Genomic DNA, 18,042 nt, shown 5'->3' with positions numbered 1-18,042 from the left:
AAATCATGAAAAAGATTGCATTTCTCATTTTTGATAATGAGTTATAGAAGAATTCAGGTGGCCCTCAATGTTTTGTACTTCTGAATAATATCTCTTAACACTGTTAGTGTTAATTTCTTATTCACATATGAAATTAAAAGTTTAAGTGAGAATTAATAAGGAATAATATGTAAAATTTCAAATGAACCTAGATATGTTTAGTCTTTCAGAACGTTTTTTTTTCCCGACAGACTTTTGCCTCACTTTATGTGGCATTAAAATATGAACCAGAGAGTGATTTTGGTAAAAACTTTAGATTTGCGTTCTGTGTTAAGACATAAAAAGTATGCTATTTGCAATGACAAATTTCATGAAATAGTTCATTTACACATTTTCACCTCACCAAATATGGCCCACTTAGCAAAAAGTTTGGACACCCCTACCCTAGTCCCATCACACCCCTCAGAACAGGATATGCAGAATAAATGAATTAAATGTTTGCCGTCTATCTAATCTCTTACACTCATTTCTACAGCACTTTGATGGAAAATGTTCTATACATACATGTAATATTATTATGTCATGTTTAACTGTGAAAATCTGGTCCCTGACAATCAAGACCCATTCAACGGCAGTTCGTTAAATTTAATGCAGGTTATTCAAGATAGTTTTTCCCTGCATTCTATCATCTATGACCTCTATCGTGATTTGGCGGCTGTCAACGGGCTCTCAACTTTGGAAATCAAACCAAGACCTCTTTGATAATTCATCAAGCAGCCATGTTTTAGGGAAAACATAAGCTACCTGATCAAATTTCAGGTGGTTGAGCATTTGCATTTTCAAAATCTTCAAAAAAGACAGTATTCAGTGCAGATGTCATGAAGTCATTCTGGCTCTGGGAACCACCAATCAACTGCCTTTAGATTGTATGACATCTTACGGACTGATCGACTTATCAGTGGGTCAAGAGAGATTATGGACATTAATTCAAATTTTCAACTAATAACGAAGGTGATGTTTATAAAGAAGTAACTCTTACATGGCCTTTGAGTGACAGTGACTAGATATCACTGATGAATGACATCTAGGGGGATTTGGGATAAAATGAACGTTATAAAACACATTTAATTTTGAGAAAAGCAAGCTGTGTCTTTTCTCCATACCTCGTAAGGCGGTTCACAGACCACACAATAAATCCTGCCACTAGAGGCGTCACACCGACACCGGTTCTTCGCGTATCTTTTCAAACTATGACACTTTTGTGAGGAAATCCCTCTTAAAGAACCAAATTTTGCAAGCCGGAGGGAAAAAGAACAACAGCTTCCGGGAAACCTATGCCGTCCAACTGTGACGACCGGATAAGGGGGCGTCCTCTGCTGAATTTAAAGCGCTAAACGTCCAACCAACACACACGGAAAGGTAACCTGGACAAGCTGTCGATCCTGACTCCATGTTTGGTCTCTGTGTCCTTTGAGTCCATCTTGATGGTGAACTCTTTGTCCACCAGCAGCACGAAGGAGATGGCCCCCGAGTCGGGCTTCATATACAGCAGGAAGGAGTCTTTCACCACCAGCCAGCTGAAGGTGAACAAAAAAACCCGCCATTATTCCACCATGACCACAAACAGCACGGCTTCTCCGTCGGTGGATCACCGGTGATGGTTGCAAAGTATTCCGTGCATTACTTCTTTTGAGAAAAGCGCGTAGGAAGGGTATCGTCACGTCGAGGGGGGGGGAGTTGCTGCTACTGGGCCTTGAGAGGGATATTTATGTTTTGTTTGTTTTATCCTTAGAAAAAAAATAAAAACAATAAAAAGTGCTCATGTAACAATTTGGCCTCGACTGAGTCTGACTTTCTAAATCAAATCACGTGACTAAACCGACGAGCTCGCCAGAAATACCGTGTAATAAATCATCACGTCTTTCCATTTGCAGTGAATGGCGACTCTGTGTTAACACCTCCTTTTCTTTTCCTCCGCTGTGTTTTCCCGCCCACACCGACGACTTTGAGTCGCAGTGAATAATTCTAATTTCTTTTGAGCACAGATTGATCACGCCCACATTTTTTTGACACATTTGCAACTTCAGAGGGACATTCATTTTGACAATGCTCAATTACGAAGAGAAGTAAATACAGGAGCTGACAAAACCTTTATCAAAATATCATTAGATAAACAATACTAAAAGAACTGAAATATCTTGGGAACGCCCCCCAAAAAAAATGTGACACATGACACAAATTATAACATAAACAGGAATTGGATGAGGACGAAGGTAGGGGGTTGGTGAACTAGCCATCAGAATATACAATTAAATTCAGATTTTGAAAGCAGGTTCTTTCGACGTGGCAATATTTTTTACTGAAATACTAAAATCGTACCGTTTGGACCAACGGTAGCAGGCCTGGCTGTGGCCGCAGCAGTTCATGCCAGGTATCCGATGTCCTCCGGAGCGCTTGTAAATCATCCCTTCTCTGAAACAGACACACAACGGGATGTAAAAAGGACGTACCAGGCAAGTCTAGCGTCTGAATGCTGGTAAATGAAAATTCTCCAAAAAGAATCTTGGAACGGCTGTGATACGGGACTGCATTCGAAGACACAACGGACGAAAAAAAAAAAAAAAAAAAAAAAGACAGAAATACTCACAGTCCCTTGGGCCCCAGATCGTGAATGAAAGACAGCTGGCTGACATCGATGAACTCCATCTGAGGACAGACAGGAAGAGACGACAAAAAGGCTTCCCACAGTGACCCTGGTGTAAACTGAGGTGTAAACAACAACAATACATCCGCGAAAATACGGCCCATTCGAAGACACGCAAGCTCGTGTAATTGACGGAGATGTGTTTATCATCGGGTATTAATGTTAAAATAAATGTTAAATACACAGCATTATTAAAGCACAGCACATCTCTATGGCTAAACATAGTGTAAGCCTGTTTCTGACTGTTTCCGCCATAAAGTTTAATATGTATATTGAGTGACAAAGAGGTAGATATTTCTGTACTTACCCAAATATATATATTTATGTATAGACAGACGCCAGATGCTCAAGATGCAGTTAATAAACTTGCTTAAAAAAATCATTAAATCATCCTTTCATCGGTATTACAATGATTCACTGGGCTTTACAACCATTATTTTGCTCTATAAACGTGCTCATTGAGAAGAGCACGAGTGGGCTGAAGACACTGATGCCAAACTTGATGCACACAAACGGGATGGAAAGAATGATAAGTGCTCACTCTTGACTTTCCCAAGTCTTAGCTCAAAGGGTAGCATGATAAAATTCCTCTATCAACTGTGATCCACCATAAAAGGCATTGAACTAAAAGCCACGTTTAATAATATTTACCAAAACATCACATCCCAGCAATCTAAATGTCGGGAGAGACTGGCTCACGTCGAGAAAAAATTGCAAGAGAAGCATCATTTAAAAGTTTTCGAGGTTAACTACCAGGTCGTGTGGAGGTTGCAGTGTCCAGTCCAATTACTCACAGTATGGTGATATTTGCGGTAGAAAGCCATCCTCAGCAGCTTGTTCAAATAGTCCTCTAATTGTCTCTGTAGAAGCACACACACACTATGTTTTGGCCACTATGGGTATTTCAGTGATATTTATGCATATAAATTTGGAGAGAGATTGTATAAATACATGCACAGACAAACACAAACACACAGAAAAAGTACGCACATCTGCAAAGGAATTATTGGAGGGGCTTTCAGTTAGCGCACACACACACACACTCGCGTGATTACCCCGATGATCGTGATGATTCTCGGGACGCACCCGGCTTTATTTGATTAGTCGTTTTAATTGTTAACTGATGGAGAGATTAATTTCACATTCAACGGCGAACTGAGTTTTTCCCCGCTCGATTCAAGATGTACGACATCGGTCTTGCACCAAAGTGTTGTGGACCTTGAAATGTGAAACGGTTGAGATCCGCTGCGTGATCGCCACCAGGTTGAAACCAACGACTTCTTACTGCCATAACTGAAGTTCCAAGAGGATCTGGGAGCGGATAAGTATAAGAAGTGCGGAAGCGAGCGCGTGGAAACGCGAGGCAGGAAATTTGATGTCAGCGAGCAAAGCAAACACAGCTGCTGTCGAGCGTAGCTTGAATTGCATTTCTCGGGGAAAAAAAAAACAAAAAAGCACATTCACAAATAACGCAAAACTGCTTTGACTCTGAAACTAATAATAAACACACACACACACACGCAGACATGCATATGCAGTGGGTCCTTTTAGAGGGCGAACTAGCTGACAGGGAATTTAAGTGCCATGGCAACATACCAGGTGTGCTTTGACTTCTTGCAAGCTATAATAAAGATGGACAAACACACACCAGAAAAAAAAAAAAAAGACAGCAAAACAAGATGTTTGTGATGTACCCTCCTGCTGGAGACCTGCTCATCTCGCACCAGCTCGTCCCCTCCTCCCCGGGGCAGGGAGGGCATCTCCCTCACTTCGCTCTTCCTCACGGTCCTCCTCCTGACGGTGTGGCTGAGACGGACAAGGAGGGACGTCAAGGCTTCTCATTCATGGAAGTCAAAGTCAGCAATCTTTACCACTCAAAGGAGCCATTCTGTGCCGTTTCCCCACGGTAAAGAAAAAAACGGGAGACACACAACCATTTTGAAATTTAAAACGGCGCCTAACACCTTTATGCTATGGCTAGACAAAATAGATGTTTCATTTTTTTTTTTTTAACCCTCATATTATGTTATGGGTCAATTTGACCCATTTCACCCATTGACCCAATGGGTCAAATTGACCCTTAACATAATATGAGGGTTAATTAATGAACAACTGCAGAGAAAATAAAATTACATTTCTCAATGCAACAGAACATTTTCAACTCCGAGTTGGAGATTACTTTTAAGCAAAATATTATATGAGTCCATCTTGTATTTTGTGAAAAAAAAAAAAAAAAAAAGCCGAACTTAAATTATCCACAGGTAGCAAACTGAAAATGCCGTCCTCTCTCTGGGTGCTATCATCCTTTTACTGGCGCGTGCAGTCACTTATTAAGAGCGACAAAAATATTTAAACACAAGAAGGTCCTTATCTTCAAATTTAAAATTATATTTAAAAAAAATACATTTTAATTAAATACTTGTTAATTATTTTCAAAAGCCACAGGGAGCCACATCAGAGGTATCAAAGAGCTTCAGGCTCCTGCAGGGTCGCTGACTCCTGGTCAAAGCTATCTCATCCCTATTTTTCAAAGCGGTCATATATTGGCTGTCGTTCTCCCCAAAAAAAGCCTCAAATTTCTGGCCGGACATCAGCGAACTCTATTCGCCTCATGTTACATCGGCAACAGAGAAGGATAATACCTGGGAATACAACAAAACTGTACACAAACCCCCACCCACCACTCCAAATCCCACGAGAGAATGAAACGAAAGAGGAAAGTAATATCAAAAAGCATTGAGATAGGCAGGAAAAAATGGAGAGGGAAAGAAACATACAAAAAAGTACATCCACAGGTTAATTCGTTCATTCATCTACACCGCTATCCCGAACTCAATTCATTTTCTCAAAAACCGACAGCGCGCCTTGTAATCCAATCTGCCTTATTTATGGATCAATATCGGTTAATCATGGCTACCGTAATCAGGGGGCGTCGCCGAAGTAGCAGCGGTGAAAACGGTAAAGGGGAATTCCAGTCCCACACCGTGTGATAAAGTGTGATAAAGTGTGATAAAGACCCCAAAATGGCACCTTTCAAGAGACACACTCACGACGCAGAGTTCAAACTCAAGGCGATCAGTCACCCAATAGAAGACAGGAATAGAGCGGCAGCAACAGAATTCAACATTGATGAATCAATTGTACGGAAGTGGAGGAAGCGACAAGATGACCTGCGGCGAGTAAAGAAGACTAAGCAGAGTTTCCGAGGAAACAAAGCGAGATGGTTACAGTTGGAGGATAAACTCGAACAGTGGGTTGTTGAACAGAGAGCGTCAAAACATTGTTTTCAATGAAGGCGCAAATACCGGTAAGAGTTACTGGTACGTAAGGGACCTTATTGTGAATGAACTAGCTTGTTTTGGGAGTGAACGGAGTTGTCAGAATGTTGGTTTGTATTTTATTCATGAAGTTTGACTGACTGACTGACTGTTTTGTTGACATTCCCTTTAGAGCAACTTAATCTAACGCAGGTGTGCCCAATAAGTCGATTGCGATCTACCGGTTGATCGCAAAGGTAGTGTGGCATTAAAACGTAGATGCCAGCCGATCAACCTCAGTCTGAAATTTGACTGACAGTCGGTCTGTCCAATCTGACCTTTTCTGACACGGGCGTCACTGCGCACGTGCACGTAAACGCGCGTTCTACCAAGCTAGCGGGTTAGCCTCCAATTTATGTCTTCTAAACTTATGGGTATAAAATTAAGTGGACCAAGTAAAAAGACTAAAACGTATCTCTTCCATACCGAATGGGAGGTTCACTTGACTTTTTTTTTACAATGTCATTTTCAAAGTGCGTTTGCCTCATCTGCCGGTCTGCTATTGCTATACCGAAAAGCGAAATGTGGAGCGGCATTTTCAGACCGTTCATAAAAACTACGACACCGTCTTCCCTCCGAAAAGCGAGCCGAGAAGGAGAAAGGTGAAGGAACTAAAATCCCAGCTGTCGGGACAGCAGTCATTTTTCTCACAGCTAACTTCAACTATGCGGCTGAATCCATTCAAGTCATCAGAATAAGATATTTACCAAAAAAGTACTCTGTTGTAGTGGGCCGTAAGGGTTCATGCAGTTATGCAAGACCCACAAAAATTTATTGTATTAAGTATACTCAGTAGATATATAAATGAATATATATTCAACTCATTTTCACATGGTCAATTGAAAAGTAGCTCATAAGGCGAAAAAGTGTGGGCACCCCTGATCTAGCGGATGCATTACACAACCCCAGCCATTACAGTAGTTTCTATTCTATCCGCCTTATATTGGGGTGCGCCCTATATATGAAAACAGTTTTAAAACAGGCCATTCATTGAAGGTGCGCCTTATAATCCGATGCGCTTCATAGTGCGGAAAATATAGTAACCCTCTCATTCACAAGTCATAGAGAGACGTATTAGCAGGTAACCCAATCATTCACACGCATTTGGGGCAATTTTACCAATTTTTTTTACAATTAACTTGCTGTATGTTTTTGGACTGTGGGAGGAAACCGAGGTTCTAAGGAAAGGCTCCTTGTTGGAATCACACCAGGGACCTTATTGCTGTAAGCCAGGAGCGCTAACCTAATACAATTAAGCGCTAATTAAATACAAAATATAGAAATAGCCATCATCCGGGGGCAAAAAAATCACTTCAGCTTTCTAGCTGATTCCAGTAAAGTGGCATTGTGTATCAGCTATAACTGTAGCGTCCTCATGTTATACATGGATGTGTATTGATGCCTATCAAAAGTGTCATCTTTGTGTGTAAGTGCTGACACACACAAGAAGCCAGGAATGTAAAGGTCTTTGCGTGCCGACCTGCGCGACGGCAGCGGTATCCTCATGAAGGTCTTGTATGTCCTCAGCTCCCTGTGCAGCTCCATGAAATGTTTCTCCTTCCTCTTAACCAACCAGTTGAACTCGCCATGCTTGAGCTCAATCTTAAACACTGCAGGCAGCGACTACACAAACAGACACACACAGAAAAGGAGAAAGTTTACTCTAAGACAGAATTCTCTTATGTTACGATGAGCTCTGAGGGATTCAAGGCAAACAGTAGCTTTTCTGAATGACGACACTGTGGCAACTAATAATTTTTTCAAAATCGGGCCTGAAACTGAAGCCCGTCTCCATTTTTCAAAATCATTAAATTGCAAGCATTTATCCAACCCCATAATACGTCATAATACCGTGATTATTATTATCATTGTTGTTCTAGTTATATTATTATTATTTCCTATTTTCATTAAGTAATAATTAGCCTCCATTACTCCAGATTATAAATACACATTCACGGTACTTGCAGAACAGGACTGCTTTCCCCAGGAGGGAATAGGTATTTTTTTTGGACCAACTTTATAAATGACAAATAAAAGCATAACCAGGAAGAAAACCGATGTGAACACTGTAAATCTGTTTCAGTGTTTATTCGGAAACTCACGGGTCGATCGGCAAAAGAAAAAAAAAAAAGTGTTCAGCGTGGAGAGGTAACCTTGTTGACGCTCCTTTGGTGAGACAGGTTGAAGCGGTCCTGCGCGGTGGTGAACCTCTCCACCTCCAGGATCCGAACGGTGACGGGAACGGTGGGCAGGTAGACCTTAGCGGTGGCCTCCTTGAAGCCCACGGTGGCGTACACCGCTGAAAACGGGATACGACAGTCCCCTAGGAGAGGTAGAGAGGCGGTGTTTCGAAGTGTAGGAGTTGCACAGGCCGGTTTTAGAGCGAGTGGGCTGCACGGATGAAGATCGTCCTATGTTTTAAGATTCCTGTTCGCAGCACTCGTTCCCGAGATGCAAATTATGTAAAATAAAAGCCTGACCTCACAGATTTCAGTTTAATTCTTGTTTTTCTACATTACAGGATGGAATCTTAACCTTCTGGGGAGTTTCTATCATTTGATATCAACGACTGTTCAGTTTTTTTTTTTTGGCTGCGGGGCTGGAGGGGGTTTATAAAAGGGATGCTCGATTTTCGAGAAAGCAAACAAATACCCACCCAGTGAATTTCCCTCACTGTCGATCTCCTCTCCCTCCTCTAGGTCCAGCTCTCTGGTGTCCAAGCTCTCTACAAGGTCAGCCATCTTGATACAGTCGTAATGGTCCGTTTTTGGAACGGGATCTTCAGAGTTCACCAGGTCAAGGCTACTCGTCGTTAGCGGAGCTTTTCCAAACATGCCTAGCAGCTCGGGTTTTGAGCAGGGCTCATCTACAGGAGAAGGAGGGAGAGAAAGTTTGACAAGGGTTTGGATTTGGATAGAAATATTACAAACTTCCAAAACAAATGTTAGTTTAGACCAGGTGTGTTTTTGGCTCATTGATATATATATGTATATAAAAAAAACACATTTGTTCACAGTACATTTCAGACTCATCTGACATTTGCTTTGAAAATAAAATCAGCTTGGTTTTGAAGGCTCTGGCGTTTTCTTGCATTTCATGCACAAACAGTTTTTTCCCTTGAACCTTCACGCACAGCTAATTCATGTGTCCATGCGTCCACGGTAAAGGTTAAATCACAAAGCCAATCCGCGTCATTCAGCTCGGGGAAATTCTCAAGTTTGTGCACCCACGTTCATTGATCCAATCATCCACATCAAGTATGAATTCTGTACCAATCTTTGGCGAGCCGGATTAAAAAGACAAACGGGCCAGATGTGGCCCGCGGGCCGTAGTTTGCCCTCCCCTAGTTTAGACTCAGAAATATTGTCCCTCGGGAGCCAAGCTTATCCAGCCCTTGGATTTAAGGCAGTTCTTCTGATTGTGGCTCAAGATATAACCTCTGCACAGGTCAGCGGCCCAAAAAGACAAACCACCATTAACTACCAGCCTGACAAAAAGTGAAAAATAAATGGAAAAAAAACTGGAAAACAATGAAATATCTGTAAACTAATGCATGGAATCTTCTTTTTCTCAGCTTTTCTCAGCTATTATTACCATGTGGCCTTGAGGCCATCCTGTTTTGGCAAAAAATAAGAAAATTCACGTCAGTAATTTGAACGTCAATGCACATAGTACACATTTATGGGCGATCGCGGTGAAATATGGCGCTCTGTCGTTCCAGAAAGGTATGATTTTAACACACCCCGGAGTGCGTGAATTCAAAACATTTGTCTGGAAACAGCTCTTGGGGATGCAATAAACCCGTCAAACCTGTTTAAAAATGCCACATTCCAGGTTCCACATTCTATGCAGACATCATTTGAACATTGCAGCCAAGAGAGAAGTCCACTGCAAAATCTTTGAAAGCTTCTCGGCACGCTCGGTAACGCTCCACTAGCATTTGATGGAGCAGAAAAGAGAGTCCGGAAGAGAGAGGGATGAAGTCAAGGAATGAAGATGAAGGGTTACTATTAACCGGAGATTAAGATTTTCCACGGGGATCTTTTGAAACCCAAATATTTAACTGAACTCCAGAGTAATTTTGTCCGCTGACAAGCACTGCAGACGACCTGAATCCTCAGCCGCACGGATCGCACCCCGCGGCCCGAGTTGATCAAAAAGTGTATGGAAACTCGAAATTTATAGCGAGAGAACCCACACGGGCACATGAAGAACATCCCACCTCCTCGCAAGACGGCCTCAAACATCCCGCCGTGAGATTATCACGTGCTCCAAGAGGAACTTCTATGTAACGGGTCAAATATCCGCATTGAATCCACTCTACAAAGAAATAAAAGAGTGCGGCGTCTTCGGTAGGAAGAGTAGGACCAGCGGAGTGAGAACACACAAACTAGGCACACCTTTAAAACTATTATGGGATGGAAATCGAATGATGACCAACTATGCACTTCTGACAAACAGACAAAGAACAAGCATTCGTTCCCTGTGCCACCATGACAGGAAAATATAAAGATTAACCATTTCTTTAAATTTCTCTGGACTCAAACCAACAACATGCATTGGCTACATGGAATGTAATATCCAGGTTTCTTTGGAGCCCATCCCAGCTGTCAGGGGCCATTGACCGGCAACCAGCGGATCACAAGGCTACATAAGGTCAAAAAACCCTCATACATTCACATTTGGGTAGAATTGGGATGTTCAATGGTGGAAGCCTGACATTATCATTCTTGCAATCAGTACATCTGAAACAAATGTGATCAATCATCCAACTTTCCAGGACATTCAGAGTTAGGGTGAGGCTGCCCAGACGTACCGAGTCAGAAATCTGACTGGAGGAGATTTTACCCTGTGAAACAAAGCACCCAGGTGTGGATCACATGGCCTGGAACACTGAAACAAGGGAAATCAAAACACGGCTCTGCTCTCACTGACACATCAGAAGGTCTAGACGCTTAATAGTTCAAAAAAGTATTACTCAAGGCCTTGATTAGGGAAATTAGATAAGTAGAATAAATCGCCAAAATTATCATCGATAGATTGATGAGATTTTTTTTTCTTTTTTCAGGGTTTCATATAAATTCAGTCGCTTCATATTGACGATATGTCGCTACATAATTTAAAACCGACAGACGGACAAGGATCAGGAAAGAAGTTTTGGTCAGATAGAGAGCATTGAAATAAGCAGGTAAGTAAATAAATAAATGCATTAAACGAAAAGTTAAGTGATGAATTATAAAATTCAGCAAGAACCCCCCCCCCAACAAAAAATCTCTTTACTTTATAGCACATTTCTGTATCATCTCTCCAATATAAAAACCTACTTTGTACTAAAAAACAATACCTCCCACCTGCACAGGGTGCCAACCAGTTCTGTTTGGAGGCAAAACACACACACACACACATGCATACACACACACACGCCTAAAAAGTAAGCATTACGTAGGAAAATTGACGGTGGGACAGAGAGTGAGCGGCTCCTCTCTAGAGCGTGATCTGACATGTTGACACTCAACATGTGGCTGCAGTTATCAGGTCCCTGCAGCCGCAGAGTGTCTTTGCTTGATGCTGCACGAGATGCGCAGCGTGTCTACTTTCCCCCGGTCTTTCTTTTTGAAACAAGGAGGGGGGGAGGATTTGACACTGAGCTGTAAAGGCATTTTCATTCACACTGTGAATAACGTGGACGAAGAAGTAACTGAAACAAACAAATCTGTCCGAGGGTTTTAATGGTGCACCTCTTGCAAAGTGGTGATTTGTCAGGTAAAATGAAATGAGTAAAAAAATATACACAGATTCATTCATATAAGTACAAAAATGTATTTCCTATAAGCAGGCTTTTCCCGTTTTGAGAGAGAGTGGCATCCCTCCGCCAGAACATCCTAGCGGGGGGACCCGAATCTGTCACTGCTGGTTTTTGTTGATCTTTTGTTGACCTTTTCGACCCGCCGAGGTCGTTCAATCCGCCTCTGCAGTGACCTCGGCCGCCTCCTTTTTAGACAAACGCCGCGGAGGGATTCCAGATACCATATTGCGCCAAGGCTATTGGTCAGTCGTCGTATGGCAGACCTGCCGCGACGGAAATAACAGGCCAGGATTTGCCCAGGTACTGGTGAAACGGTTAAAAATGGAAAGGAAAGGGATGGTGACCCGACAGATCTGACTAATCATTCATTCAGTTATTTTCTATACCTTTTGTGGTGGACGGGGGTTGTATTATTGATCTGAAAGTACAGAGGGAGGTTGAGAGCAAAGGAGACGGGAAAACGAATACTGACTAGAGCAGGCATGGCCAAAGTCCGGCCTGCGGGACAAATGTGGCCCGTGTTCAAATTTAAACCGTCCCACAGCCTCTGTCATAAAATCAATAAATAAATCTAATTTGGTCCGGCAGCCCGTTTTTCTATTTTGTATTTTTGATATAAGAATAAGAATAAGAATAAGAACAACTTTATTAATCCCGAAGGAAAATGGCATATGAATCTAAAGGTGAAAATAGGTGAAATAGGTGAAATAATTAAAAAAAAAAAGCATTTGCATTACAAGGTTTTGTACTTCTGATCAATATAACTGTATTATAGTGTTATTTTCCTGTTCCCATGTTTTGAAATTACAAGTTTAAGTAAGCTTTTAATAGGGAATAATATGTAATATTACAAATGAACCTAGATGTGTTTAATCTTTCAGAGTTTTTTTTTTCCCGACAGACTTTTTCCTCACTTAAGTGGTACTCAAATATGAAAGAGAGTGATTTCGGTAAAAACTTTAGATTTGTGTTCTGTGTTAAGATATAAAAAGTATGCCATTCTATGAAATAGTTAATTTCCATTTTATGTTAACGGTTGACACGTTGAATGGTCGTCCTTCACACATTGTCACCTCACCAAATATGGCCCTTTTCGCAAAAGGTTTGGACACCCCTGGAATAGAGCAAGATGTGCAAATGCAAATATATGCACAGCTTCATTCATTCATTCATTCATTTGTTCAGTGTCTAATCCACTTGAGCTGATGTCAGGGTCGGTGGGGTGCACAGTCACAGGACCAAATATGGAGACACACAACCATTCACTCTGTCATTTACATTTCTGAGCACTCTAATTCGCAATCTAACTCTAATTCTGGGTCTCTAATTCACCTACTGCATGTTTTCGGACAGTGGGAGGAAAACCAGAGAACATGGAAAAAATGTAAACTCCACACAGAGAAATAACCTGAGGGAGTCGAACCAGGATCCCTCCTATTGAAAGAGGAAACCCCAGAATGGATAGCTGGACTTTGTTTCTCTTCTTTGGTTCTGAACCGAACCGAATCTTGGACGACCACGGAGCGAAACTACGTCCAGCTGCCAGGAGAACAACGAGAAGACGACCGACCGAGACTTGGATGAACTGAGAACCTCAGTTCCGAGGAGTTCGATTCGCTGAAATCTTTTCCGAGTGCGTGGACGGTGCGCAGTGAAGTATTTATGTGAGGGCAGTTATCTCCCCCGCTCTAAGAATACCCGCGACCTCCCACAGGCTTGACCCACCCGCAGGGCAAATGCAGAGGGACGTGGAATGCTGAGTTGGGTTTGGATGTCTGCATGCCGGATATATGCGCGCACACACACGCCACATGCATACACTAATCCACATGTACCAGCACTTCTGTCTATGTACCTTGATGCCAGTTATCTTTTCACTCCACTCGCTGCCTGCTTCCTGCTTCCTGTCCTGTTGTCATAGCGATGGGTTTTAACAACCAGCAAGCAGTTCACACATTAATATCAATAAAACCTCTCCACCTCTCACTCTCTCGGCGCGCCTCCGTTTGTCCTAAACGTTGTTTAGTTGGAAAATTGACGTGCTGTGTAAACACACGCGGAGGTTTTGGTGGCGACGAGAAAGAAAATGTTATTCAAGTAACATTCGGACACGTGACACAGGGAGGAGCTCTCTGTCATCCTGCTCCATGGGAACTCCAAGTCCTCTATACTTATCTGGTGGAACAGCTTCTACTTGAAAAGAAGCACAACATGGGGCTGGGAATGATGGGGGGGGGGGGGGGGGGATTTTAAGCAACCCTACTGCAATATCTGCGTCAGAATTATAATGTTAAAGTTTGCAAACCTGGCCCAACACTGACCTTCCTTTCTTGCTGCAGACTCAAAATGATTTTTTGGACCTGCCGCTGACAAACCCGCGATCACAGATGACTTTTTCGGGCTGAGAGCCGATACCGAGTCGAGCTGTGAGGCACAGTCGATCCCCCCCTTTCTCACCCCTGCGGGTCTTCGGTTCTCAAATTTGCGACCTGACCCTGAGATGAGTCCGGTCAGCAGCTCTTCCTGAGAGGTACTTTTAAGTCACTGAGAACAGGGCGCTTAAATAACTGAATTCACCACGGGTTCATAGTCATGATAATCTAAATAACGGGGCCCCTGGTTAACCCCATTTTGCATGTTTTCCATGTTTCTGCTAGAGGTCTCTTTTGGTTCCAGATAAATAAGATGGGGTCCGTGACCCCATACAGACCCTGTGTGCAGGATGAGCAATCATTACCGATATGTAATGAATGGATGATTCCTGCTGGTAATAAACAGCTATAAAAGACAAAAGAGGAAGCCTCCTGCAGGAAAAGGCATCTGACTGCAGTTTTGATGGATTTCTTGAAAACCCTGACCACAGTCTCGTAAAAACAGTTCAAACTGACTTTCAATCAATATGTTGCAAGCGATGACTTATTAACAATACGTCATTAATCTGGATTTACAAAGGGAGGTCCTTTTGTAAAACTTTAAAAATTACAAACACACAAAGTGACACACTTCCTTTGAGCTGGAGGAGAGGAATATGGCATTTGGAATCCTGTACTAACTAATTAGTGAAACAATAAACTACCCTAAAATAATAAAAAATAGACGCGTAACTGTGTTGTTATACAAGTAAACAAATGTTTCCTTGCTTTGTACTTTAAGTGATGGGAAAAACCCGCGGCTGGAGGGAAAAGACGAGGCCTGACCAGGAAAGGACTATGGTCAGAAAAATCCAGTGTTTCCAAACCGCCCTGTAAAAGCAACCGGCGTTACGACTTCCAATTAAAACATTCGATTGAAGGCCATAGTGTTGTGATTTGAGCACAAAAGCACTTCAGTGGACTGTTTCCACAGTCACATTTTTGACTTAATTAAAGGTTCAAATAATATCAACAAGCTCTAGATGCCACCTAATCCGGTCTACATTTAAAATAAGCAAATGCATGTTTTCTCACAGTCCTCCCCTCAACTTCACTCGTTTGTCTTTAGGCCTCGATGTAATGACTAAAATTAGTCCAGGGTTCATTGGCCCCAAGCAAAGACTGGTACGTTTTGGTAACGAATGAGAACTCAGACTTCTAGTTGATCAGTAAAATTTCTTTCCCAGCTTTGACGGCCAAGCATGTGAGCTCATACAAGGAATCCGGCTCTGGTTGTCCGAAACGCCTTGGACTCATGCGGGTAAACAACAACTGGACGACAGGACCCTGTACATACAAGTGTAATGTGGTTTAGTGATATACCAAATAAGTAAAATGATGAGTCAGATTAATCAAATCTAGATAACCGTGTATTTATACATATAGTTTGTACAATCTGTATTGAGGAAGTGGTGATTATTGTCAGTGTATCACATGGTATGTAAGGTGTCACGGGGATTAATGTTTAGTCGAGTGACGGCTTGTGGGGAAAAGCCGTTAATTTGTTGGTAATGCTGGCGTACAGTGATGCGTACCTCCGACCAGAGGGGAGAGGGGCGACCAGGTCACGTCCGGGGTGGGACGATTTTTGCCCTGTTCCTGACTCTAGAAGAGTACAAGTCCGGGATAGAGGGCAAGTCTGGCTCCTATGATACTCAATCACCTAACCTCACTGCTTAGTCACTTGTTTTCAGACTATAAGCAGCTACTTTTTTCACACGCCTTGAACACTGCGTCTTAAACAATGATGACCACTTAGCCTGGTCACATCGGACCAATGAAATTACCGCGAAATCTGAGGCTGTTCAATTCCGACACCGAAGAAGACGACTTTAAAGGCTTTAGTGCGCAGGAGGAAGACAAAGATAGCGATCAGCGAGAGTAGGAAAAAGCGGAGATAGAAAGATGGATGGATGGACTTTTCCTTGTGTTATTTATTATTAATCTTTTTCATCAGCCTTGTTACAGGCACTGTTCAAAATAAAGTATGTCCAGTACGTATTTGTGGATGTTACGGTATGTATTTAATGAAGAGTCTAAAAAAAAAGAAAGTTTCTGTGTAACATAATTCTGTGTAAATATCTCATGTTACAATGTGAACACCTGCAGCTTATGGACAAGTGCGGTCTATAGATGTAAACATAGATTTAGTATTTTATATATAGCCGACAGAGCTTATATTCAGGTGCACGAAATACTCCGAAAATCACGGTACTTGCAAAAGCCAAGCTGACACCTTACAATTTTCCAGTCCCACACTTAAAACTGGAAGTCGGAAGGAAAACTTGAGTCATTGGGGAGTCTTACCGGAGTTGAAGCGTGTTCCCGTCATCTCGGTCATTGAGTGTAAGCTGGTAGTCTTACAGTTTTCGCGCTGTCATAGCTCAGTCTTTGCCTAGTCTTGGGGTTTGTGACAATATCGAACATGTGATACTGTCGCAAGTCTTTGGGTTACATCACCGTAAAGACCAAATCAACAATCAATAGATGAGCATGATGAGAAAGAAATCTAGTTGTAGTTTTCCACGAGTCTTTTCAAAATCTTTGCAAAGTCTTCAAATGTAAGTCAGACTACAATCAAACTAGGCTGAGACTTAAAACTCTAAAAAGGAGTCCCTAGATGTGAGATGATAGTTTTTCAAGAGTCTTTTCAAAATCTTTTCAAAGTCTTAAGATGTAAGTCCAGCATTAGTTGATGCATTCATTTCACACAGATATCTCTGTTAACGCAACAACTTCCTCTCACTCAAAAGATTCGGTCATATTTGGAAAGAATGAGATCAATTGTAAAACTTGCAGTGATACTTAAGACATATTTTCCTAACTCAGGTGTTACTATGGAGATTTCTCAACCAGTCGGACTGGTGATCTTTCACCATAGATGTCATTGAGAAAACGTTTCCCTCATGTTGACGCAGACGATATTGATAATCTCACCCCAAAACTACGGCGGACGATTTGTTTCCTGCGTTAGACTTAAAAGTTTGGTGTCACTCTTCGTCTGAGCTCCAGGACTTGGGAAACCTGACGTCAGCTTTGGTGGCCCAAATGATGGAGTGGAATATCAGGCTACGCACTTGACACTTGATTCTTTATTATTTGGTGGACAGTTCAAATAATTAAAGTTTATAGAATGAATTGGTTCCCACGTCTCTGGAGCTTCTTAGTCATCTAGGTGGTATTACTCATTGATGAGCCTCATTGTGCTTTTAAAAAAATATTACGACCAAAGCAGTAGGGATTACAAATGCGCTTACTGCTCCAGTCCTAAAACCAACTACCGAGTGCCTGGAGCAAAAACATTTAGGGGCTGAGTTTACCCTGCACTAGGGTGGAGTGAGTACACATTAAATGAATAGACGAAAGTAGTTCTTCAGCTGAAGTAGAACATCCTGGTGATACCGGGGTGTAACATAACACACTTGTTGTAACAAACAATATTCTTTAAAGAATGCTTTCTAGGACTAGATGTTAGAATCCCTAGAGAAATCTGCACGACACCGGAGATGGTGTTGGAAATGTCCACTTGGGTGGGGTTTCAGCCCAAGCAGGAGGACAAGGAGAACACGCAGTGAACCCATGTAGGAGAATCTGGGAAGAGCATGAAGAGAGAGCAAAGACAGGAGAACATGGAAAACATTCAATAAATATCCTAGTTTTATTAAATCTTCACAAAACTGTAGCTGCCTCACACATAAGACAACAGAAATTCTGAGACACGTTCCCATTATGGTTGTTAACCTTTAAGCAAGGTGGTGATGTAGTTGCACTACATAGAGAAGTATTGTTTGGTTTTACCCATTGCCATAGAAACCTGGCACAACA

The 18,042-nt window shown here is 42.0% G+C and overlaps 1 protein-coding gene across 1 annotated transcript in view; it reads right to left on the bottom strand.

Moving 5' to 3' along the window:
- The window catches only part of pld1a (phospholipase D1a), a 43,124-nt gene that overhangs the window by 19,332 nt on the left and 5,750 nt on the right, over positions 1-18,042 (bottom strand). The window contains exons 2-9 of the mRNA XM_086156376.1: positions 8,657-8,866; positions 8,154-8,323; positions 7,481-7,623; positions 4,378-4,489; positions 3,478-3,543; positions 2,627-2,685; positions 2,359-2,451; positions 1,404-1,556 (exon numbers count right to left, since the gene is read on the bottom strand). Coding sequence (XP_086012502.1) covers positions 1,404-1,556; positions 2,359-2,451; positions 2,627-2,685; positions 3,478-3,543; positions 4,378-4,489; positions 7,481-7,623; positions 8,154-8,323; positions 8,657-8,834 — 974 coding nt within the window. The 5' untranslated portion in view covers positions 8,835-8,866. The remainder of the gene's footprint in view (positions 1-1,403; positions 1,557-2,358; positions 2,452-2,626; positions 2,686-3,477; positions 3,544-4,377; positions 4,490-7,480; positions 7,624-8,153; positions 8,324-8,656; positions 8,867-18,042) is intronic.

This window comes from Fistularia commersonii, chromosome 1, assembly GCF_037954325.1.
Source record: "Fistularia commersonii isolate RoL2024-O1a breed Wild chromosome 1, RoL_Fcom_v1.0, whole genome shotgun sequence".
In the NCBI taxonomy this organism is placed as follows: domain Eukaryota; kingdom Metazoa; phylum Chordata; class Actinopteri; order Syngnathiformes; family Fistulariidae; genus Fistularia; species Fistularia commersonii.
This window is presented reverse-complemented; position numbering and strand designations above follow the sequence as displayed.